Raw genomic sequence first — 26,587 nt, 5'->3', positions numbered from 1 at the left:
AGCAGGAGGACACGTTTATGGACACTTCTGGTGACTGGTGACAGCCGCACGTGTGTCTTAGACCGCAGCTCGCTCTGGTGGCAGGGTTTACAAGCCTGTGCCGGAGCCAAATGCTAGAGAGCCGTGTGTGTGTGTGTGTGCACCTGTGTGTGTATGCGAGTGTGTGTGAGCAATTTTACCCCGAATACTGCTTAAAGTCTCCTCTATCAAAAAAACCAAACACAGAAACAACAAAAGCTGAGAACAACCAGAATGTTCACTCACAGGCAAATAAAGAAGTAATACACCCACACTACAGAACATCAGATACTAATGAGAATTCTTCATCATGTACATATTTAAAGTGAGGGCCACAATGTATTCTTATAGGAAAAAAATAGCAAGAAAGAGGGAGGGAAACAACTTACTTGTGTGTATGTGCGCGCGTGTGTGATTATAACACACATATTTATATAATCATGGGAAAACATCATGTCATTCCAGTCTCTGAGTGGAGGCCCCACGTGGGTATGAAATGAGAGTGTGAACGTGACACTGCCTCCACGGGCTGAGGTTCTTGGTGTGAATCTCCGTGCATGAGCATCTTCCTGGGCTGAGTGGTCCCAAAAGACCAGTTCAGCTAATACTCATCTAACTTCCAGGCAAAACCCCAAAAATGTCTTCTAGCCTTGGAGTAAACCCTCATTTACTCGTGTTTACTGAGCTACACTAACTGAGAGACCATGTAATAAACTCAGACTTGGAGCCCTCCTCGGAGACTTCTCAGGGTAATATTTAAATGTCAAATGTCTGAATTTTGTGCTGACGTACAACTTGTTCTCTGCATAAAACACAATGCTGCTGTATTTCTTTTTCTTCACCCATATATGTATTTTTTTAAACTTTTTGTAGCAAGCATGTATTATTGTGTTTTAACAATTTTAATAAACCGGTAAATAAAGTGAAAATGTTTAAATATTAAAATACATAAACAATTTTTGTGTTCTCTCTGCTAATTTAATTTCTGGTGACCAGATATTTAAAAATTATGCCTTCTCACAGAATAATAACTTCATAAAAACTGCTAGGCAAAAAAGTAGTATATGTTGGCTATGTAAACAGGTACATGGAACATACATCTATATTTGGTCACTGGGTTACTAGTAAATATATACTGGTAAATACTAGCAAGGCAAAGACGTAGTCCCTTTTCCCTTAGAACAATCCCCTTAGAGATACTGGGTTTAATAACAACAGTAATAATGGCTTCCATTTAGAGTCAGTTACTCCATGAGGCACTTCTTGCGTATTTCCTCACTTAAACTTTGCAGTAACCGTCCCCAGACTGTTAACCATACCCCAACTTAGCGATGAGCAAATGGAGTCTCACTGAGTTTACCAAAACTGTTGAAACCCATGGAGCACATAAACGGGTGTGAAATCCAGCCCCTCTGGTCTCCTGGGCTCAAGCTCACAACCCCTGTGTATGCTCTACTCTTGCTCTATTTTAATAAACTTGAACTTTTTAATAAAGTCATTGTTTCAGGCAGGGTTATATTTAGCTACCAGTGACAGAAAACCCCCGAAATGATGGGGGCTCAAGCAAGATTAAAGGTTAGAATTCTTATGCGCGAAAGCACTCCAGGGGCAGGCGGTCTGGGACTGGGAATGGCAGCTCCACAGTGTCTCAGAAAAAGCCAGATTCCTGTCTGCTGGCTGAGCTGTGCTCATAGGTGGCCACATCCCTCACAGGAGGCCCTTGATTCCAAAGGGCTTCTGGAGCACTATTTACAGCAGCCAAGACGTGGGAGCAACCTAAGTGTCCATCAGCAGATGACTGGATAAAGGAGATGAGGTATATATGTATATATATACACACACATACATACACATACACACACACACAATGTGGTGGTATATATACATTGAATACATTATATATATAAAATATATATTGCAGATTTTTTACACTCAATGTATTTCTGCTTCTGACTTTCACTTCTACTGAGGCATCTGTATTTCCAGGCTGTTCCTTTAATGTCCTCCGAAGGAACACAGAAGTCAAGCTCCAAAGACAAAGACAGAAACGAGGGTCAGAAACCCAGACATCCACTGAGCCAGAGCGTGACACAGTGAGTGTCTGTCCTCTCCTGAAAGCTCTCCAGCCCTGTCACAACAGAGCGGGCATGTCTGAGATGAGACACGTTCAAACACTCACTGACAGTCAAAGGAGGAAAGATGAAACAGAGGTTCAGACCCAGAGGAAGATATGACATGGAAGGAAAATCACTTTTGGGGGAATAAATATCTTACGACCAAGTATCAAGATAGGGTAGAAGTGGGGCATCTGACATAACCAAGGACAGTAACTCGAGTGACTTACTCATCACTCGCATGTGCCTGGCATGATGATGAGTCCCATCTGATACCGTTATTGCCCCCATTTCACAGAAAAGGAAACAGAATTCGCAAGCCTTTGAGTAACCTGCTTAGAGCGCCACAGCTGGCAAGTGACAGTGTCAGGCACTGAACCTCAGCAGCTGCTGGGCTGTACGTCACTCTTCATGTTCTGGACCAGAACCTGGTGGTCCTCACCAGCAGTGACAAGGGACAGTCTGGAGCCAGGAAAATTAGATGGTGTGGATTAGCTCGGAAAGATGGAAAAGACCTAGTCCTTGCATCCTGGATGGAGCATCAGAACAGCCAGGGATGAGCAGAGTTGGACCCTTGCCCTCGCCATGCACACATCATGGCGCTGCCCTGTACTTTACAGAAGGATAGTGAGTATTAGAGGAATGAAGACCCCAAACATGTTCATACCCTTGTTCCTTTAAATAGGTAAGTACGTTACCTTACATGGCAAAAGGGACTCTGCCGATGTGATTAAGATGATATCTTGAGATGGGAAGATGACACTGGATTATCTGATTGAATCCAATCTAATCACCTGACTCCTTAAGAGTAAAGCACTTTACCAGGCCGTGGTGAGAAAGGGATGTGCCAGTGGAAGAGGCTCAGAGAGGCAGCATCATGAGAGGGATCTGACACTCCGCCAGGTGTGACACTTGAGGTGTAGACAGGTATGTGCAGGGACCCAAGAGAGGCTTGGGAGACAGCAGACACCCCCAGCTGACAGCCAGTAAGGAAACGGGGAGCCTGGTCCTATAGCAGCACAGAACTAAATTGTCTTGATATCCAGTGACCAGGCAGTGAATTCTCTCCAAGAATCTCCAGAAAAGAACAGAGCTTGCAAACCCCTTAAGCCCTGGGAGATCCCTGTCTGACTTCTCACTTACAAAACTACACGAAAATACATCTGCGTTGTTGAAGCCGCAAGGTTTGTGGTAATTTGCTACAGCAGTCACAGAAAACTAACACAATGGCAGGCAGGAGACGGAACCTATGAAAATGTCGTTTCACTGTCCAGCTCCTCAGATAGGGAATTCACCAGACAAAGGACCACATCAAGAGTCTCTGCTCCTACGGCCCGGTCATCCCCTCCAGGCCCTGAGCATCACAAGTCACAAGGTCAGACTTAACGATCTGTGTCTGAGGCCCAGGGGCCGCTTTTGGGAGGGCGGGGTGCGGGTTAGGACACCAAGAGACACGGGATGTCAGCTTTAGCATCATGTCTTAAAACACACTGAAAGTCTTTTGAGGTTTATGCTCCGCAAATTGAAAATCTGTAACACAAATAAATTTGTTCCCATAGGTTCCCATCTCTTTCCGGGGAAATTTTACCTAAAAAATAACTGCTGAACTTGTCACGTTGACAATATTTGATTTAAACACTGTGATGTTATAAATAAGCTCTTCCAGATTCTCAAGGTGTGGGGATGACCTGGTCCAAGGCCAAGGTATCTCGGTCTTGGCAGTAGAGCCGCAGGGTACCGTCGCAGTAGAGCCGTACAGGTGAGAGCAAGTGGCGTGCAGGCCTGGCACTTTGAGAGTGAAAAATCTTTAATTTTTATGTGTCCCTAGGGGTAAGACAAAAGGCATTTATCCAAAACGGATGAACTTAAGAGGGCAGAACTCAGAGAAGAAGAAGTTTGCATGTCGTGGGGGAGCCGGCCGTGGGAGCTCCTGAACTTGCTCTCCAGAACTTCAGGACTTGTTAAGACCATGATGAAAACACAAGCAGAGAGGCAACGCGGAAACTGGCCTGTTCGACACATTTGTTTCCTGGGGAGGGCGTTAAAGAGCAGCGGATGCTCTTCCATGCTTGGTGCCCCAAGCAGGGGTGCAGAGGAGATGCAGAAAAGAAACAAACGATGGTAAAGTGCAAGGGGGCCCCCCCCGCCGACAGAGACAAAGGAGTGGGCAATCAGGACAGGGTAGGGTCTGAAAGAAGGAAGAGAAGGTGGAAAATGGCAAATGACTAAGAAAGGAAAAACCAAAGAGTGATTCCACGAAATAGGCTTGGAGACAATTACTCATCTAAGGAAAATGCAACTGCGAGGAAATAGGAGGTCAAACAGTCCTGGGAGAGACTCTAAGGAGCCGGAAAGTTCAGTGCTCATGAATAATCATGCACAATTCTCATACTATTTCTTTAACACTATAAAAGGCAGAAATATCTGCAAGAAAAAAAAATTACTACCATTTCTGTATTAGAGATGTTTCCATGTATTTTAATTATCTTCACACCAAGAGTATTTAGTTACATAAAATCAATGCTTACAATGACGTTTTATAGTCGGAATAAATGTATAAATGCACAAATCATAAAGATAGTAAATATATTTATACATAAATATTAAACATTATTCTGAATAATACCATGCGGGGCGTAAAGTTCTTGCAATCCATAAAGATGTTCCAGAAAAAGAAACTAAGTTGCAGAGAAATCAAATGACCGCCTCAGGGTTAACGACAGAAGCAAGATAACCCGCGTTAACAATTCAGACAAGGTTCCCATCTAAACCCAGAGCTTCTGCCACAAAGTTCAGACTCGTTCCTCTAGCAATAATTCTTCATTTTACAGCAACTCCAGGCAAAAATAAGTGTTTTTTTTCTTTAATAGGGACTTTTCTCTGTTGAGGAGTTATCTGGTTCTTTCTTCTGACTTTATTCCATCAGTGCCGTCACACACCCGGTCACTTGACACCATCTTACTCCCTCTTGGTCTATCTGGCAACTGACTTTAAAATTCATCATAATTCCATCCTTAATCTCTCTCCTTGGACTGTAATTTAAATAACATCTAGGTAAACAGCAAGCTCCTACTGTACAGCACACGGAACTATGTTCAGTATCTTGTAATAAATTCTAATGGAAAAGAATCTGAAAAAGGAGAAATAGGTAGATAGATAGATAGACAGATAATTAAGTCACTATGCTGTACACCAGAAACTAACACAACATTGTAAATCAACTCAGTTTAAAAACATAGCATCTAATCTGAGTTCCTCTCCGTCAGGGGTTTACCTCAACCTGCCCTGCCCCTCCAAGCACCATATTACCTTTCATGAGTCAGAGCATTAACCATCATTCCCATATTCAAACTGCCTCACGGCTCCTACATGTTGTTTAATTGAGCACAAGCTTCACATTCAGGTTCAAAGCTCTCCACCATCTGCCCAACTGTAACTCTCAATATATCTTCTGCTACTTTCTCCGCAGCCCTGAGACCCAGCTAAAATCCCTCACTGTTCTCCAAACACATCCACATGCTCTTCTGCCTCTAAGCCAGTTCTTGAATTTTTCTTCATTCACAATTCCAGGAGTCTACCTTTGGGATTAAAAACCTCCTTATACTTAAAAAAGATTTATGTAAAATTATATCTTTTTCTTGAGAACTTTTAACCACAATATTAAATTCCTACCTTAATGGAACCCTCAAAGAACTCTGTAGAAATTATATTTTGCATTGCCTTATAGGTACATGGTATTTCTTTGACCCCTCTACTCAAAGGGAAGTTGTCATATATTCCTCATCTTTTATGGCATTTTCAACAGCAAACAGTCCAGCAAATATACAGCACTTCACAGAATTTGCTAAACTGAATTCAATTAGCTCTTCCAAATTCCTAACGCTGAAACTCTTCTAAGGGATATATTTCAAAAGTGATTAGAAAGATTTTTAAAAAGCCAATATTTTATTTAATTATAATCACAGGTATTCTGGGGGTTACCTAGGGTGCCTGGAAGTACTAACTGGAAGTTTGTTTTTATGTAACCGAACATTGTCCTGTTCTCAAAGAAATATTTCACCAAAATAAGTTTACTCCTCATCAGATCATCACACCCTCAGGAATAATCACTGGGCCAGATCTTTATGTCACAGAAGCCGGAGGAAGATGCACGTGCTGAGAGCAAGAGGAGACGGGGAGACCACCTGTGACAGTGTGAACGTCATCATCTCAACCAGCTCCAACTAAAATAAGTTTGTTTCTTATGATTCACTGTAAGAGAATGCCAGTGGACTTAACTGTAAAAGGGCACGGTGTATCTACTACAGCTGCTCCGAGGCTGGGCCAAGATAGCTATCATTGCTCAACCTTTTGAGCTTTGGATTAATAACAGGTCTGGAAAACTAACAAAACTAAACTGCTTTCACTGCATCCAATGCCCAACAAATACAAAGCCCGACTTTGTACCCATCCATCTCTCTATCTTTCTATCCATCCATCTTCCCATCCTCACTCACCTTTTGTGCATTTCTGTAACAGTACATTATATCCATATCTGCATACTACTTACTTTGTGCAAAACACTCTTCTGAGTCTTTTACGTACGTTAAACCTCACTACCATCCTGTAATATTCCCATTTTACAGACGAAGAAATCAAGGCTCAGGAAGTTTAAGTAACTGCCCAAGTTCACACAGCCATTGAGAGGTGGGGCTGGGATTCAAATCCTGGAAAACTTCCCCCCGAGTCCTCTGTCTTACCCGCTCCACAATACACTGCCAGAGAAGGATTCTGTTTTCTTCATGGAGATGGGGGAAGTCTCTGGAAGCTACTCTATTTCTGGAAAGCACCTACCGGGGTTTCTTGTAGAGGTGAAGGCCCAGGTGCACATAAAAACATAAAAGACAACCTGCTACATTTTTATCTTACTGGCTATAATACAGGAACTATTTCTTGAAAACAGAATTGAGTAGCCACAACTGAAGCACAGAACAAGAGGACAAGCTGACAAGACCACCACGTACCCCGTGTGTACGGCTGTCCTCCGGGCCTGGCAAATGTAGCGGTGCACTGGTGAGGGCAGATTCTGCACCAGGCCCTGGCCGGCGACAGTCAGAAAGATGAGAACACAGTTATTTCATCCAGCCTTAAATAAAGGCTTTCATTTACCTTCTGCAGGAAGGCTCACACAAGCAAGCAAAACCATCTGCATTTTGTACCAGGGAGGAAGGAACGCGGTGACTGAGATGTCAGGAGGAGACAACAAATCCCTTCCCATGAGAGTGAACGAGAGCGTATACACCGAGCATGTCCGCCGCAGAGCTTCACAGAAAGGAAACAGATCAGCTTCTTCAAAACGGGAGTTTCATCTCATGGCAACCCAGACTAGCTCACTGGTTGAAGACCACATTTGACTTCTTTTCCAATGAAAGAACCATACAAAAGGCCCTGAAAAATGTGCTCAGTATTCATGATATTGAAGAGGTCTTGCCAGAGGCAATAAAAGCCAGAGAAGTCAGGTAACGGCTGAATTTGGAATGAAATATTAGACAATATTTAGCTTTCATTCCAAAGGGCTGCCCTTAATAATGCTGCAGCTTTGTGGAAATGGTGAAGTTAAAATAAATTGTGGCATTTATTTGTCTAAAGTGTCGAGCCGCAGCCTTCAAAGCTAAACAAACACGCAGAAGCACCTGTACACCTCCAGATTATTTATATGACTTTTTTTTTAACCACCAAACAGTCTGCATATTAAGTGTCTTCACCGCACTTCTGGACCCAGGTGCCAAGGAAAAAAAAACATTTTGCTATAAACTCATTCTTGATCTCTCCATTAGTGCTGGACTCTCATTCTCAGCCACACTGTGGGTAAAATAAGTTGTGATTTCTTTTTCCTACAAATTTGCCAAACCCTGGTGGGAATGCACTGTGTTGTCCTTTTACGGACAGAGTGCTTGTATCAGTCACAATGACCTAATTGAGGTTCTTGGCCTTAAGTAAACGACACGGTTATGTGAACCTGGTAGAAGCTAGGGATGTTCTCTAAGAAAAAAAAAATAGCCTTGACCCTTTCCAGTATCAGAACCTGAATCACTCCTTTGTGCAATGGAAATGAATTAATTTTCACTCCACCCTTACCAAATACCAAGTTCCACTGCAGCTGAAAAATTCGAGTAGCTAAAACAATACAGAAGCCATCGCTTCCAAGTAACTATGGGCCTGCTTGTATTTTCCTTGTTAGCAGTTTTCTGATACGCACTTCTGTCCGTGAACGCCACCCGCGGTATGAGGGCAAATACCAGTTCAAAGACCCAGTCAGCTCCCCTGGAATTTAGGAAAATAACATTCCCGTGTTTCCTTGGTAAAAATAAAATACAGGCTTACATTCTGCAAATATTATGATGAACATTCGTGACTGGGGTAGGAGAGCCCAGCAAAATAACTCGGTTGGTGAGGAAGTTGGGAGATTTGGTCTGTAACAAGGAACTAAAAGTGAGGCTGAGTGAGATCTATAAGTAAGTGAGCGAATGTTACAAATATTATTTTCACCGAAGTTTGGACCCCAGGGCGGAGGAAAGGGTTATAATAGACGGTTCGAGAGCTGACTGGCAGAAGGCGGCCTCCTCAGGCGGCAGTCACTTCCCCGCGGGCTGTCGGAGGGGCGGTCCCCGCCCGTCTCTCCGGGCGCGGGGGCACAAGGCGCGGGCGCGCCGGGCCCCGCCGAGGGGACAGCGCCACCCCCTTACCTGCACAGGTGCTCCCGTCGTAGGTCTCGCACACCCACTCGTGGCACTCGCACAGGGGCCCGAGGTACACGCCGGGCTCGCTCACGTGACAGATGCAGACCCCGCAGTCGCACCGGCCGCGGCCGTGGCACAGAGCGCCCCCTGGGGGCTGCCCGGGCGCCCGGCACCGGCGCTCCGACTCCGCCCGGGTCAGCCTGCACGCGGCGCCCGGCCCGCTTCTGCAAGGGAGACAAACCACAGCGGGGTCACGGTCAAGCCCAGACGCTGCCCCTTCTGCTCGGAGCCCACGTTGCCTCCCAGTGTCCACCCCGAACGGAGACGTACAGCCCCATGGGGAGGAATCCCGAGCCCTCCTCCCGATTTTCCTGGGGGCCACGCTGATGCCACCCACCGGCCATCACCTAAGGAAAGACCACGACCCAAAATGCCAAAGTGGTGACCTGCCCACCTAGGAACAGGACCGTCTTCCAGGTAGACTAGGTGATCCAGCCCTGCCTCTGGGCAGTTTGCCACTGAATCTCACATGCACACTTAGATTAAATACAAATTAATCCAAACCATGACCCTTGGCTGACATTTCAGTTCTCTTTAGTAAGTCCCATTGCTATCTAGTGGCCAAGGATAATTATTTTATGAAAAAGAAGAGCTGAATATGTAGAAAGAGCTATACGTGTTCTGATAGCATAGAGCATTATGCTTTTTCAGGCTGCAATAAGCGATACTTAGGAACTATACTTTTAAAACGTAAAAGTTTAGTTATTGTGATATGCCCCAAATTCTCTTTCAAAATGTAAGGCAGACCCCATGAAATAATTCTGCCTTATAGGCAGTGAGAAAGTACAGGAACACAGAAGATGACAAAAGTTCCTCCTCATAGGTATTGGGATAGGAGGAAATTATATATTTATTCAGTGACTGTATTTTTCCGAAGGAAAAGCAAAGGGACAGAGGTAAAGCATCATACAGTGTGGCTATAAGGAAAGGAATAGGAACAGGTTGAAAACAGTTTATCCCGTGTCCAACTTCCTAACTGCTCTTGGCTTCAGGCAGCCATCCTGAAGCCTGAGTCCGGCCACACAAGACTGGGTAGGTCTGTCTTTAAAGAAAAACAAACCAGACTTACCTCAGAGATGGCGAGAAGCTTTGAGGAACAGCTGACAGCCCTGCGAGGAGAAGGGAGGACGCCAGCAGCAAGAAGTTCCTGAAGCCTGCGGGACGCATGCTGAGCTTCCCGGGCTGCGGAGGCGAGCAGCGCTTCTGCAAGGTGGGGCTCGCGGGGGGAGGGCAAGCTGCGGGGGGGAGAGGTGCCACCGGCAGATGGCCGGGCAGACGGACCCACAGACACCCCGGCGTGCAGGTCCCGGGCTCTACCCTGAGCTGCACGTCCGTGGATGAGCCGCCTGCGAGGATTTGGGCAGCGGCACCGCTCTGGGCGGGGTGCTGGTACCAAACCCCTCAAGTGGAGCGTCTAGGCAGGGAAGTAATTAGAAACAGTTGTACAAGCAGATGGTTTATTTTGACATAAAAAAAAAAAAGTCCTGTTCACAGATTTGAGAAAATCGCTTCTTTCTTTAAGTACAGGCCCCAGAAATCTTTGACAAGAGGATATTTGGGCTGGCTGACGTTAAAGGGACAGATAAAATAATCCCCGAGGTGGGAAGAGGGACAGGGGCGGCTGGTGATGTCAGCGGGAACGCTTGGAGAGAGAATTACTTTCACCGCATGCTTTTCAGGGCTTGCTCTTTTACTTTTTGGGGGTATGAGTTGTGAGGGGCAAACAAAATTGACTATTTTCTTGTAGTTTTGACCCCTTGTTTTCAATTATGGGTCTCTCATTTCTGAAACCTTTAAACAGAGTGTCATGCTTCTAGTCATCCGGGCCAGTAGTTTATCACACCACATTTTTCTTGGCTTGGACAGTTCAAACCATAGTTGTCCCAAATTAACCCTATTCTCCTCCAGGGATCAAGCATGAGAAAACAAAATGTGTGATTACAGTGTCAGTGGCACTGAAAAACCATCATGTGCCAGTCACTTAGTATGTTTTATCTCCGATTGTGACGCTAACCACACATTCATTTAGTCATTTAGCAAATACAGGTTCAGCATCTATTGGATGCCAGGCTGTGTGCCAGATAGAGAAGATATAGCAGGGGATTAGGGAGACATGATCTCTGCTCTTGGAATCCACTGGGCTGGTAGATATTCATCAAAACAAAACCACAAACACAAAAGGAGGAAAGATTGCAAGTTACTTCTACAATAGTTCGGAGGCACCTGATCTAATCAATGTGGTGCTTGAGCCAAAGGCTGAAAGAGGAGTAGAAATGAGTCGGGGTGGAGAGGAAGGGTTGGAAGAGAGTGGGGTAGCATTCTTAATCCCATTATAAAGATTAAGAAACTGAGGGCAAAAAATGACCTCTTGCTCGAAAGTGACTGACGTGCTCACATTCACAGGGGAAGTTAGAGTTCAGCTAGAAGCTGGGAGCCCTCCAAGCCCACACACAGCCCCCTGCGCTGTGTAGTCAGCTGGGAAGGGGCTGTGGGGGGCTTTACGGAAGGGAAGCAAGATTATTCCTTTGCTCTGAGAAGAGCTTTAGGTGCAAAAGATCCTCGTGAATTAGAACCATCCAAGCTGTGGCTCGGGCCTTGAAATCAGAGATAAGTTCTAACAGGATGGGCTCTCTCTCCCTGTTACTTACCTGAACAGATCTAAGATCGCCCCCAACATCTACCTGCTGGGACAAGAAGGCAAATGGAGGGCCCCTGGACAGAGCTCACCTCTCTTCTCTTGCTTGCCCAGACTCCATCTGTACCAGAAGGGGCTCTGCCTGGGACACCTCCCAGCCCAGGCAGCTAAGCCCCCTTCACAGGCTGAGGCTTTGTTAACCCTTCGGCCCAGGCGTGTGCTGGCTGGTGGTGGGCTCTGCACTGGGAGAAGAGACTGGGGAGAGGTGTACACAGGCCAGAGAGTGGTCCGGGCAGGGATTCTGGAGTCCTGCGTATGCAGAATGTGGTTCAGAAGGAGCAGTGAAGGCTCTGGGTTGGCAGGTGCCCTCGCCACATGAACTGCTCATCCTGTGGGGGAGGGGTGTGCCTGGAGGAGAGACACAGGGGGTCCCTAAACCAGTCAGTTCCCACGTGTGATATGTGAGCCAGAAGCATCAGTGGCACCTGGGAACTCATTAGAAATGCAAGTTCTCAGACCCCACCCCCAGACATACAGAATCACCAGCTACATTTTAATAATATTACTGAAAACTGTATTTGGACATCATATTTGGGAAGTTTTACAAAGCACAGGACCCAAGGCTCACTCCTAGTTCAAATTCTGCCAACATACTGCTTCCCGGCCACGTGTAACTCTGTGAGGACGTAGGAACAGGCTCTCTTGCCAACATCTAAAAACCTTGGTGACTCAGAGAATATGGGAATCGTACAAGAAAAGCATCAATTCCAAAGCCTCACTAGGAATTTGCAATGAAAACATGGAACTTTTAATAAATGAGTCATGTATTACTTTTTGCATATTTTCTGAGGGGAAAAAAGCCATGGAATAGGGAACTGATGTTTGAACATTTCTTGCATGAATTAAAACATTTCTTTTAATTGGTGGTATTTTCATACCGATTAAAAGGAACGTTATCCTTAGGAGCGTGCAGCTGTGGAGCAAAGATAGTCTGTCCTAGGCGACTGAAAGCATTTAAACATTCAGATCATTATATCACTGTGACTCAGAAATAAGATTCTCAGTAAGATGAACTAGTTATATTGTGGCTGACCTGGTGACTCAGTAGAATGTCTCGGATCCACACAAACTCTGTCAAAATAAAAGAAAATAACAACATTTTCTCTTTTTAGCAAACTTTGATTTTTTTTTTCCTCTGCCAAAGTACTAAATGCCTTGGAATGACCTACTTTCTTCCCTCTCCCCAACGGCAGGAAACTCAAGGACACATGTCTCTTGAAGACAAACGTAGGAAGGACCCAATTGCTATGTGAAAGGCCCTGAGTTCCTCACCTACCCTGAAGACCCCGTGACAGCTCTGGGGGCAAGTCAGGGGGGTCTCCTTAGTATCTGGAATCAAACTCAAGGGAATTGAAACATCTGAGTCCTTGAACCTAGTCCTGAATCCTCAAGTCACAAAATCATAGATTCTGAGATTCAAGGGATATTTTCAAGTTCATCTAGTCCAAAATTAAATTTATTGACAATGTACAACACATCTGCCAAATGATTAGGAACTGAGTCTACCCAGTAAGAAAATAAAAACTATGGGAACACATTCCTACCTGAAGGCAGCTCTAAAATTTTACCCCTTGGTTCCAGATCTACTCTAAAAGGTCTTTCAAAATAATGTCCTGGCCATGAGTTGCTTAAAATATTTTAAGATATATAATGAGTATGATCCACAGTCCCACCACCTGTCCACATAACCCCCAAATAATTCTACCCTTGTCAAGATAAACATCCTCATTTCCATCACCTCTTCCCTGTGTATTACAGCTTTGAGCCCCCAATAGCCTGGTTTCCTGAGTGGCTTTGCTTTGTCTGGTGTGGATGCTTCTGTAAATTATGGCAGGCACCACTGAGACCTTAAGGCAGATGTGGATGACTGGGTGTGGAATTGTTGCTTTAGAAGCTAGCCCTGTGCAGGAGGGCAGGGAGAGACCAAAGAAAGACGCAGAGCACTCCAGATTGGTAGGTGGCAGGCGTACTAAGCAAGGGAACATATATACGAGGCTGGTCTTCAGTGATGCAAAATGAGTATATCTCTGCCCCCGCCCAGCAGAATCTTAAAAGTTTGTACAGAGGCCTTAATGGAGCTCTGGAACATACATGGTCCAGAGGGTCTCAATGACACATTGTTCTCTCAAGGCTGCGCCCTTGAAAACAGTTCTGACTGCGGGAACCCCGGACACAAGATACATTCCAAGGACACGGGAGGAGCCTCTGATTGTCCGGGACCAGCTCATGGGTCGATAGGTGGTCAAGTCCTCTCCATGACCTCTTCCGACAGAAACAGATAGGTGTTTTCTACATTCTTATTTCATATACTGTATTTCTGCTAATAAACTGAAAATCACATTGACTTTTTGACTGTCTCATTACTCCAGTCTTATGCTTTTACAAGTGCCCCAAGTAGAAGTTGATATTTATCTTTGTTAAATTTTGTTTAGCCTCAGTTCTTTTATCCAGAAAGTCAAAATCATTATAGATACTGGTTCATATTTCTCTCACCTTTTCTAAAGTATATACGATGTGCCTTTCTGTATCTTTATCCAAATAATTGATATAGTAGTGGGAAAAAATTAGACTGAGGGCCAATCTTAGTTGAGACCTTCCTTCAAGACAAAAGCACGTGTTGAATAAGAAACCCAACCATTTACCTGTGTACTGAGTTCTATGGAATCAAACTGTATCTTCATTTTGTTCACAAGAATGTTATGAAAGATCCCACCATTTTGCTTTATTAATGTTAGTCTACCAGGTAAAACTTGCGCTTTTATGTCTTTTTTTTCCAGCGCCTAAAACAGTGCCCAGTACATATTATATACTCCATACACATTTCTCTTATGAATAAATTAATTGGAAATGATGTACAATATGAATAATAGATCTAGGAGTCAACAAAGGATACAAGTGGTATAGTGGATTTTGGATCAGCTTTCAGATGACATTTGCAAATTTCGTCAACAGATATTTGCTTAGAGAATGATTAAGTGAATGAATGAATGAATGACTTTTAAAAGTTTAATACACCTTGATTAGATTCAGCAGTTTGAACTAAAGGAGAGTATTTCAGGTTTAATGGGAGGAAAGAGTTAACACCAATGTTAGGAGATAAATTTAGGCTACTAAAATATTAAAATTCAGCAAGAAAATTGTATTTGTCATGAAAAAAAAATCAAGAAAGCTAATGTAGAGTCAGATAACCAACAGCTCTTCCCAAACTCCCCATTTATATGTGTCACACTAATTGTTCAATCACTTACAGTCAAGTTTGCAGTTAAAAAAAAATCTCAATTTCACTCAAAATCCACTTGGATAATATTTTCAGCTAAAAGGAGGTGCCCAGGTTTTCAAACAGTAAAAGGTATACACCGAAGCTTTCAGGAAGGCTAAATATTCCCGGGCAGCAATAAAAATAAGCTTAAATTTCCAAGAAAAAGGACTTTTCAACTGGGCCAAGGCTGTGGAATAAAAAGGTGTTTACTTAACATCTTTTCCAGACATCAGTGCAGAGCCGGAGGCATTTTTTTTTTTCCTCCCACGTAGTAAAAACACCTGGAAATATTAGGCGCTTCTGGGATAAGAACTAATCTCTCAGTCTTCTGAGTAGTTTTGCAGTTCCCGTTGATGCTGAAGGGAAATTTTAGGAGGGAAAAAAATGGAGAGATTGTTTTCATTAGCTTCAGGGCAAAAAGATTTATCACTTCAATATTATTTTATCCCGACTAATAGACTCAATTCTCAAAGTCGTGCTCAGCAGTTAGTCAATTAATAACAACTGGGGGATACGATCAGGAGCGGACAAGTGCAGAGAACACTGAGCTATTTGTTCAGAGAAGGGTCTCTGATGCTGGCTCCGCCGTCCGCTGGCTGCCTCATCTTGGCCAGGTTCCTTAACCTGCTGAATTTCAGCTTCCAAAATGACATGGTCGAAGGGAATGTTGGTTTTCTCCCATTCTAAATTTCTGTGATTCTATTTTCTTTGTATATTTGTCCAGAGTCTTCCAGGCATAAAGGAGGGATAGGAATATATAGACGCAAGCAAATGTAAAGATACATATTCACTTACATATGCACATATATTAGAGACGGAAATGATGGAAACTAGTGTTAGTTTTCTGGTAATGGGCATTTAGATAGAGTTAGTTTATGCAGTGTAAGTTTCCAAAGGTTAAAAATATGTTTCATTCATGCATATATTTTATTTGCACTGGTGCCTTTCCCACTCGGCTGGCTGGTCAATAAAGCTGCTCAGTGGCTTCACCCTCAGCTTCCTCCTCATCACAGCACTGCTCAGGGTTTGTGTGCAGTGTATACAGCACACTACCCCATTTTACAATTTTTATTTACACTACCATTTCCATTATTTTCAGTATTATTCCAACATGAGTGGAATCCATTCTACATAAATCAGAAAAAAAAAAAAACCCAGCAGACTAAAGAGAGATTATCTAAGTGAAGAGAGATGCTTGGAAGGTTGGATGCTGGCACTAATCAGGGACCCTGAGTGTGTCGTCTGAAACACTGACAAGTGTTATGGTTAATCGCAGTGTATAAACGCCCATATCAGAGAGGAACTTTTTCCCACAATAGTACACAACTTTTAAACTGAAATTATAAGTATAAAAAAACAGTATGTGGACTTTGATGTACTATGTGGACTAGGTAGCTTGTAAACATTTTCTTACTGTGATGGAAGTTGCCAGCAAAACCTTTTATTTTCATGAATGAATGAAGAAATTCAGTCTTCTAGCAATCTCATCTGACAGAAGCCTGGTAATCAATCTAGATAAATTCCTGTGAATGGGATAGGAATTAAATTGCTTTAGGAAAAAGGAAAGGGGTAAATGAGGCCAACAACCAAAAAGAAGAATTGCTGAGTAGCTAAGTGAGAACCAGAATGGTGAAGCCACTCTTTGAAGAGACAGCGGGGCATCATTTGTCTTTGAGGAACTCAGTCAGTTGCATCCCCTTTCACCCTCCGCTTTCCTCTTGACCGTGGCAACGCCTTTAACTTGTCTTACCTTTCAAGGTCTGGATGAAATGGTCAAATGACTCATTCTTTTAGTTAATTCTACCCCTACCTCAGTTGCTTTGGCAGTGTAGATTCGAGTGACGCCTCACTCTCAACAGTTCTTGAAAACCTAAATATCGTTAATATTTAATTTAATTAATTAAATGATCAGTTTTTACTTTTTATTGTGTCTGCTTTTCCAAAGCATGATTGCAATGGCTTAGATGCCTAAGTTCTTTAAGATTGATGAAGTTACAAATAACTGAAAAATCAAGTCCATTCACTTTCATTGAGAACCAATGATGTGTCTGTCACTTTCTGTGCCATATGTCATCAAATATGACACCATCCATTGTAAGATTCATTATCATTTTATGCACCAATAAGGAAGAGAAAATATGGCCAACTAACCTGTGATATGTTTTTCAAGCAGATGTTTTATTTTATATTTACTGAGAGAGATCTTTTTAGTTTATGTTTATGTTTATCATATCTCTATTCTTTAAATCAAAAGGAAAACACAAGTGAAATAAATTGGTTGAGATAGTCCTAAAATTTCTTTTTATTCACTATTCTACCCAGCAAAACAATTCACTATTCAACTTGGAATTTTATGACTGTTTTTCATATCACATCATCTTCTTTATCATGAAGTGTCAACAATGCCATTTTACTTAAAACAATCTATAAAAGAAGTCAAACTCCTTTGGTGCTGAATTATTTCCATGTTTGTATAGCTAGCCAAATTTTGGTCCCAACTCCTAGAATTTTGCTGAACTCATCTGAATCACCAAGATCCACACCTGGTCACCACACCCACTGAGTTCCCAGATTGCTCTGCTACTGGCTCCAGGATTGTATCCCAGGAAGCTGACACCACTTTTGCAAGTTTCATTTTAGAGCTTCAATGTCTGAGCATCGTCATGACTGCCTGGGTTAACAGAGACTGCAAGGTGCCATCAATTGCTATTGATCTGATTTCAGACTGGTAAGAACGCGAACAAAATATTTGCCTCTTAACATCAGCAATAGGTGATATTTTATCTTACTTAATCATGACAACAACTTCAGAAGGTGGGACTGTGTTGCCCACACAAGTCAGAGAAATGAACCAAGATAAAAATGTTAGCAAATTGTAGATACAGCATTTGTACATAAAGACAGTTGCTTCTTTTGGAACAGAACTGGTCTTAGGACAAATGACAAAGAAGGTACACCTTGTCCTGCACCTTCCATTTTCCACTTCAGTTGTTTTCTTTCTCTTTCCTGGCCACTTGTTTGCAGGTACTCAGTGCTCTCTGATTCAGCTTGAACACTGGCTCATTCTTATACCCATCCTTTAGCACCATTTACTGCCTGAAATCACTCAGCTAGTCATGAAAAAACATTTAGGGTCCATCTATTAATTGCCATAAAGAATGATATCAAGTTTGAGATTCAGGAAAAAAATCCCCACAAGGAGGACAGATCCAAGGGATATTTCTCACAGTTTCTACTATTTCTTATGATTGCAAGTGATTCCTATTCTGTCCCTACAGGGGTACTGTGTTACATGCCTCCATTATTTCTGACATCTTGTCACGAGTGCAGAAATGGACATACATTGCTTGGCACTCCCTTCAAGAAAAGACTCCTTAACCATCTGGGTGGGGAGTAGTTGGCTGAAGGTCACCAGCTGTTGGTCCTTTCAGAGACTTACCGCAGCTTTCCAGCCAAGGTCATGGCTCTTCTCAGGATGGCTGACCACTGGTTGCTGAGGGGAGTGGTGTGAGAGTCCAGCCATTTCTGCTCCATGTGGAATCCCTAAGGGACAATCACTGCATAAGAGCCACCCATGGGGCTGGCATAGAGCAAGGTCAGGTGGGCAGAGGAGTCTGATGGCTCCCCTTCCCCAAACTTGCTTCCTCCATTTCCCTTCCCAGGTGTTACTCCCCTCGAAAACTTCTCTACTCCTAATTCCTTTTCAACATTTGCTTCCCAATCTGCAAAATTTTGTTTTTCAGCTGCTTGAAATGTCCTCTCTTCCCCTCCATGCAAATTACATCTTCCACATTTTAAAGGCTGTCTTTAGTTCAGTGCCCTTCCCAAGTCTGTTCAGTCTTCTCCAGCCCATGTAGATAATCTTGACAGCCTCAGCTCATTTCAGAGTTACAGTGACAGCTATTTAGCTAATTCTTGCATCGTGCAGTAACTGCCTTCTATGTGTTGGCTGTGTTTTCTCAGCACCTTGAAGGCATCCAGCATGGGTGGCAGATGTTACTGGTGCCTTGCCCAGGCCCCCTCACATTCACAGATTCTGTTGGTGTAGGTGGCGTGCCTTCGCTAAACGTTCAAAGGCCAGCACTGGCTGATCTCCTTCAGGGCACTGCTATCAGACTATTAGGACCATATTGTCAATACGTGTAGAGAGTCAGAAGTACCTGGATGTTTATTTATATTCCCGCCCCTTCTCCACTTGCCACCCCCCACGACACTTACCCTCCTGAAGCCATTAACCAATTGTTATTATGAGTGAAAGCCCAGAAAATTTGCCAAGATGTAGACATCTTCGTGGTATAAGTTATAATCCAGCATTTCCCTACATAATTGTGTTAAATCCTACTCTCTCTGAGTCTCTCGTCTCAAATGGCTTATCTTTTTCCTCTCCCTGTCCTACATCGTAGTGGCTCTCCCTGGGAGCACTCTTTAAAAATTAATTGCACATATATTCATCACAGTGTCTGCTTCTGGGAAATTGACACTAAGATAACGTATCATATATTTCCTGGGTACTATCTGTAGCACCTAATGGCATGTGGAACACATTAGTTTGAGCCATAAACTGTTGCTGTTATTCAACTGTTTATGAGCAATAAAGATGGTTATTTCTAGCGGCCTAATAGTTGTGATGAATATTGAACGATTAAGAGGAAATGAATTACTTAATCTGGAAAAAAAGTAGATTAGGCTAGACTTAGCAAACTGCCTTTGTGAATTTAAAAATGCATATAAATGTAATCATCATCATAATAACATATAGGCACACACGCAAATACATGATTGAATTCATGATAAGCAACCATTTTATACCCACTTATAATGTGACAAGGGCAGGAAATCGGCTTAAATCAAAGAAGATTTCTGGTGACTTTTAGAAAAATGAATATACCCTTGGATCACTGGAATGCTTTTAATAACAAGAAAACCATTGCTGGAGTCCACAATTTTAATTAAAAAGATTCATTACATCAATGGCTTAATGTTATATAAACATAAAAACCGGATCATGTCTATAATTCTTATTTTGTTATGCAATGCTGTGAAAACTTATAGATGAAACAGTTTTATCAATTTTTCCACTAAAGATTCTTATGTAAGAGAGGCAACAATATTTTTTGTGTAACTTAAAGTATCATCTTGTCTAGATGTAGACATGAAATCCAATGGCCTCCGAAAGCTTTTTCCAGTCTTACAATGTGAGAATGTGTTGCAGGCTAATGAGGACATAACTTATTCAATATCATCTTCTATTTTATTTTCACACTGAAGTAGGAAGCTTCAGGTCCCTGGTGGTTTAGTAATTAGACACTATCACGGCTGTGTTTTGAGATTGATTTCTGGTCAGGGAATGGAAATTTTTCAATTCCTAGTATAAAAATATTTGACTGCCTCTCTAAAAATACCTATTGCATCAAAGGGAAAATTATTCACACAAAGCATTTAAATCTTGAACAATTAAATTTGCGAACTAATTGGTATTTAGCTAATTTATTAAACAAATGCTGATTGAGCACCTTACTGGGTAAAAAAAAGTACTAGACAAAGTGAAATAAGGATGCAAAGGCTTGTGAGGTTAGGTTACTCTCCTTAAGGGCTTTAAAGTCTAAGTAAGTAGACGTGTGTTTATAAATAATTATCATAAAAGGCAGCATGAAAACAAGAATAGGTTAAGACTTGTTTCAGAAACCACCCTCCCTGGTAAGGACTATTTACCATCTAATAAGAAAAGTTTATTCTGTGGAGAAAAGCTGTAATATCTTGTTTTGGTCCAGATATAAAATAGCTGGTAATTGTAGATAAAACTCTTTTTTCTAGTTGTTAATTTGCTCCAGTTCTCTGTTTGTGCTTTCATTGGAGATGATCATTTAAGATAACATAAGATCTTTTGATTTTGTCATTCACAGCATTAACAGATTGAAGGAGAAATAGCATGTTTATCTCAATAGATGTGGGAAAAGTTTTTTTTTAAAGAAAGAAAATCATTCAATATAAAAAAAGAAAACTTTTAATAAACTAAGAATAGAAATAACCTTATCTAAAAAAGTTATCAACCAAAAAACCTCCAACAAGTATCACACATAGAGGTTAATTAGGGAAAGCTGTTCCTTTGAGATCTGGAATGACCTCTGTGTCCAGTATTTCCAAGTTGGCCAGCACAGAAATTCCAGAAAGAGAAATAAAATAAAGTTGGAAAGGGAAAGACAAATGGTCATTTTGCAAAGAGAAAATAATTATGTATGTGGGAAATCTAAAAAGAAGCTACATTAAATTTTCAGAATTTGCAGGACTAAAGTACTACAAGATTTCTGGACTCAAAACCAACGAGGAAGAGGGTGAAATTTGCGACCTCCAGTTCCAGTAGCATGCAGAACAGGATGTCGTCTCAGATCAGTGACCCGGAAGCAGGACCCAAGACGTGGACTCGGGGGCACGTGATTTACCCAAGAGGTACTTCCAGGAGAAAGGGAGAATTGGTCCATCTCAACAGAGGCAAGAGGGACAGCTTTTTGTACAAAAATGTTCATTCATCACTGGCTCCAGATGGCCCGTGGGGTCAGGGAGAGGTCATATCTTCCTGTTTAAAAGAGGGCCATTCTCTGAAGAAGGAGAGAGGTTTGAGAAGTCAACACTATTCCTAACAGCTCTGGGGGTGGTGTCCTGGCCTGGATAAGGAGGCTTTGGACGTGGCAACAATAGTACCCAACACTGTTCACCCTTTGCCTCTCAGTGCTACTTAGACCCACTCGCTTCTCACATGGCGTTTATTCCATCCAGGCACAGTTTCTCTAGGATTCTGGTTGGTCCCAGTCTCTCGAAATCTGTAAGAGGAGAATTAGCAAGGTGAGAACGGCCGCATGGCTACAGCTGGTCCCAAGCTGATCCCTGGTGCTCATCAGTCTTCTTGTCCACCAGGCATCCTAGCCCCCCTCCCCCTCAGGGAGGACTTTTAGGTGCTTTGCCGTACAGAGTGTTCCAGCCCCAACAGCCTTGAGGGGTCTGTGCCCCTGGTTACTAAGACATTTTACACAATAAACGAGGTATTCAAGGTTATTTTCAGAACTCAAAGCTTTACTCCTATCTTGTAGCAGATTTTATTACTAAGGACTCAAAATATGCATCATTTTATTACTGTGTCTCTTGAAACATGACCTTTGTTTTCGGAAGTCCTCCAGTTCCTTGCGGTGATTGACTCTGCCGCTGCTGGGGACAGTGAGACCTCTGTTTTGCTCCCCACAGGAGTGTTTGTTTGGTACTATTGTTTATTCCTAATTTCATGGTCTTTCTTTTTTTTCCTTCTAAAATCGAGTTTTCCTTGAAAATACCATCTTAAAGTAGAACAAAATGATGAGTTAGGAATTTTTTCAATTAACCCATAAAGTAGGCATCTCACTTTGGTCTACACAGTATGATTTTCTAAGTCCAGTTTGTCCTCTGGAATCTTTCCCATATCACTGGCAGTTTCTTTTTCTATAAGAGAAATTAATTGCATTCCTTGCCCCTGTGTATTTCCATCCAGTTTAAGAATCGTAGCTTCTGCCTATTTGACTTTTACCATTGTCTTTCCTTCTTTTATCTGCTGCTGAAGGAGAAGCTAAGCCTATCTCCTACCTTTGGCTGATTTGAATGCAAAGAGGAAGTAATGACACATTAAACGCCCACGTGACAACCTTGCAAAGACCTCAAATCTGACTCCGCAGATGCTCTTTTACACCTAGTTGCACTTACATGTTTTTAGTGCTTCAGGTAACAGGCTACAACCTAAGTGCAGGGTCTACTCGGATTCCAGAACTGGTTCAGTGACCACCAATGAGGGATGTGCACAGGACCAGCAGGAGAGGGAAGAGAGCGGGCAAGTCCATTCTGGTCTATCAGGCAAGAATGCTTGTGAATCGGTGCCAACTACGGGAACTCTGTTGCTCAAAGGGATTCCTGCTTTATTAAGAGAGATTCTCCATAGGTGCACGTACCACTCCAGAGACACTGAGAATCTTCAAGGACGTATATAAGATCACCCAGGTGACCTTTATTCTCAGGAAAGTTTAGGAAACAATGCTTTAAGGAAAAGGATGTGAGGTGTCTTCCGAAACCTCGTAATATTTAAATGATGAATGAATGTTTTGTGGTTGCCTGGAAAGTTGATTCATGCGGTGACAAGGACACCCCAGAGGCATCAATATCACACGTCCTGTTCTAGGTATAGGAAACAGTGTTAAACCTCTTCCAGGCCCTCCACCCTCAAAATGCTGCTATTCTGCCTAGACTAAATTCTGTACCTGCTAATCCATGCGAGTGTGTTAGCAAGCAACAGATGCCTCCTGGTTAGCCTGTTTCTATTTTTAAAGTCTTATTTTCCCTGCCCAAAGTGTCTCTAACAGAGGAAATTCAATCATATCCATATTTGGTGGCAAGGGGGCCATATGTGAGCCCTGAAAGCACACAATATAAGCAAAATGTGTACAGATTAAAGTCAATCTTAAAAAGGGTCTCAAAAATATTGGAGCATCTGGACTAGTTACCTCCATGTAATCCCCCCATAAATCTGGTCTAACAGAATCCTTCTGCAGTTGAATTGGTTCCTATATTCCTAAGAGCAGGGAGCACTTCCCCCACCCACCCCGGAGTTTTAAATTTCTCTTTTAGCAGGGATGTTGTTTTTTCGGCTACTCACTATGGTGTCAAATGAAACACTAATTTTTGGTGGAAATAAACAGTAGGGACAGATGAGTTCATGAGAAACAAATATCCCATTTAATCAAATTCTCACTAGCTTGCGTTTCAGAGTTACTTCTGTTTCAAAGCTCTTGCTGGACTATGAACACAATTTTCTGTAATTCACGGTTTACTGTCTTGATTGCACGTTGGCCCAGCTTCATCCTCTGTATTGTCAAATTCCTTCTATTCGGCTGTTTTCTCTGTCTGACAGTGCCCCTTCTCTGATCTCGCACTCTTGAATACAGATTTAACTCACACCCTCAGTGCCTTCTAGGGGTGGGCACTGGAGTGGACTAGGGTGCAGGGACAAGTGAGAAGTTTGTCTCTGGGAGGCATAGGACGACTCCAGCTTGCCCTGTGGAAATGCAAATCTCACTCGGCCAGATCTTCTTATTTTTTTAAATAATAAACCAAAAATCTCATGGTTTTCAAATGCTGGTAATTGATTACAATTTGTCAAAAATATTTTGTAAGCCAAACAAAACACACCTGTGAATTATTTTGAACCCATAGGGCAGCAATTTGCTTTCATTATATTATAGCAATGGGTAGCGTTACAAGGCCCATTAGACCTGGAAGAGATGCTCGCCCATCCTCCCTAATTTTACTTATAAGAAACTACAAGGATAATGGTCAGGTGGAAGGAGTGATGTGATATTTGGGACAAAAGTGTCTGCCTTTTAGGATGACTGTCGTCTTCAGTACTCAGGGACTTCCTACAGACTCCAAGACAGGAGTACCGAGTTTCTCCCACTGCTTTGTGGAAGCCCACGGGTCTCCCAAGACTTTCTTCATCATCCATGGGATTGTTTGGCTCCTGAGCATGAATTATACATACTTGCATTGTAGTAGTTCAAATATGGACAGAGAAGGATCTGAAATGCCTGGTTGGTGAGAAGTGATGCTAAGATAAGTAAAATTGCTGGCTTTATCACCTCATTCCAAAAGTTTGTAAATATCTTGGTCTTTGTTTCATTACTATGATTTTCTACCTGATAATTCTAATTTGACAAATTCCAAAGATACAGCACTACATATATTTAATATACACAGGGAAATAAACTAGCATTTTTATCAAACGATTAAGAGCAGTGACTTAAGACGACTAGACAAATTGGTAAAGAGTTCTCTAAACAAATTGTTTATAAATTTGTTGAAATTACCTTCCATTTTGTGTTGTGAAGAATATTTCCATACAGTTTCATCATTTGTTTAGAACTTAGCTTTTTATATAGTTGATCATTCTGAAATCTTCAGAAATTTGAAAAAAATTCCACATGGTTCTGTATTTTTTCATGAAATGACAATTACTTTTTAATTTCCTTTAAATAATACAAAAGTGTTAAGATTGGCTTAATGTGAATGGATTGTACAAAAGGTTTTTTTTAGATGATAAGTTAATTAAATATACAGAACCAGACACTGTATTTTAAAAATGTGTGTATGTGACTTTGCTTCCATCCCTTGGACTACGATTTTGTAATAGGAAATTATTCTTTGTTTAGCGGTTCTGATTTCTCTTCTACAGGAAGTCTCCTTCAGTTTTCTCTCTCCTTGTATTTATGTGCTTGTGCGTGTATGATGTGTGTGAGGACCACACATGAGGACTAAATTACTGTCAAGAATTCCTTGGTGGGTTTAATATCTAACTACAAAGCAAGATGTCAGCCCCTGATTAAACTTTATAAGAAATGCGACTAAGAGGGCAGATGTTCCCTGGGCCTGAGCAAGGGCGCTCAAGTTTCCAAGATTTCTCCAAACCTGCTCTGCCAGGAGCCCCAGGAAACATCAGATTCAGCTTCCTGTCCGGGTATCCTTACGGCGCCTGGAGGTGACCATCAATCTGTGAATGGACATCCAGCCTCATCCATGTAACAAAATATTCGAATGTGACGGGAAAATAACATGCTTGGAAGCTATGATAAACGTCACCGATGCCCTCCTGATCTAGCCATTTCACACTTAGGAGTGAAACTGGTCCACATCCTCAGACACCGCAGCCGGGAAGACAAGACCGCACAGTCACACACGCACATGCACACGCACACGCACGCACGCGGGCCCTGCTGGCCTCTCTGCGGTGGCCCTGCGTGTGCCCCGCGTGTGCCCGTCTCCAGTGCACACAGCCGCACCGGCGAGACCACGGGAGGAGCTGGCGGAGGAGAGCCCAGCTGTTGCTGTGAGGCTGACGGTGGCAGCCAGAGCAGGAACCTGCTCGCACCGGCTCCCCGCCCACCGCAGCGCAGCCTCCTCTGCCTTCTCCTCCCTTCAGCCCCAGCTGCATCCAGCATCCCAGCCCCCGCGGCAAAGCCAACTCTGATTTAACAACAACAACAAAAAGGCCCAAAGGAAACAGCCCTCAGCCCTCAGCCCCCAGCCCGCCCGCGCCCTCTTCCCGGCGCTGGCAGGCCGGGCCGCCCGGGTGGCAGCAGCGCCAGTAACGCCGAGCGCAGAGCCGCCGCACCGGCCGGGGGGCGCGCGCCCACGGAGCCGCGGGAGGTGAGGGGCCGCGTCGCCGCGGTGGGTGCGCGCCCCTCCCGCCGCCGCCGCCGCCGCCGCCGCCGCCGCACCCGCGGGACCATGAGCGCTCCGAGCACGGGGGTTACAGGTTGGTCACGGCCGCCCAAGGCCCGGGGGCGCGCCGGTCACCCCGGCCCGGGCCGAGGCCGGCGGGCGCGGGGAGCGAGGGCCGGGCGCGGGGGCTGAGGGGGGCCGGAGGGGGCGCCCCAGCCTCGGCGGGGACCCGGCGCGGGCCTTCCCGGCCTCGGAGGCGCGCGGGTGGGCGCCGGATGCCCGGGGCCGCCAGACCTCGGCCTGCCCCGCGGGCACCTAGGGGACAGGTGGCTGGGGGGTGGCGGCTGCACCGGCCCCTCCGGCCCCTCCGCTCCTCGGGGTGGGGAGGACGCGCAGGTTGGGGGGCCGCCCGCTCCCGCGCGGTCCCGAAGCGGCCTTGCCCACCAGGCCCTGTCGCCCTGCGCGTCAGAGCCCTCGGTTTATTCATTGGCCTGCT

At 43.6% G+C, this 26,587-nt stretch overlaps 2 protein-coding genes across 2 annotated transcripts in view; one reads left to right on the top strand and one right to left on the bottom strand.

Annotated features, from left to right (window-relative positions):
• ITGBL1 (integrin subunit beta like 1) overlaps nucleotides 1-10,312 on the bottom strand; it is a 163,481-nt gene extending 153,169 nt beyond the window's left edge. The window contains exons 1-2 of the mRNA XM_015242695.3: nucleotides 9,981-10,312; nucleotides 8,858-9,075 (exon numbers count right to left, since the gene is read on the bottom strand). Coding sequence (XP_015098181.2) covers nucleotides 8,858-9,075; nucleotides 9,981-10,078 — 316 coding nt within the window. The 5' untranslated portion in view covers nucleotides 10,079-10,312. The remainder of the gene's footprint in view (nucleotides 1-8,857; nucleotides 9,076-9,980) is intronic.
• A 15,754-nt stretch (nucleotides 10,313-26,066) lies between these two features.
• Nucleotides 26,067-26,587, top strand: part of NALCN (sodium leak channel, non-selective) — a 258,985-nt gene continuing 258,464 nt past the window's right edge. The window contains exon 1 of the mRNA XM_072976491.1: nucleotides 26,067-26,185. The gene's annotated coding sequence lies outside the window, so the exon portion shown is untranslated. The remainder of the gene's footprint in view (nucleotides 26,186-26,587) is intronic.

The sequence above is a fragment of the Vicugna pacos genome, chromosome 14, assembly GCF_048564905.1.
Source record: "Vicugna pacos chromosome 14, VicPac4, whole genome shotgun sequence".
Lineage (NCBI taxonomy): Eukaryota > Metazoa > Chordata > Mammalia > Artiodactyla > Camelidae > Vicugna > Vicugna pacos.
The sequence above is the reverse complement of the archived record's forward strand: the minus strand, read 5'-3'. Positions and strand labels throughout refer to the sequence as shown.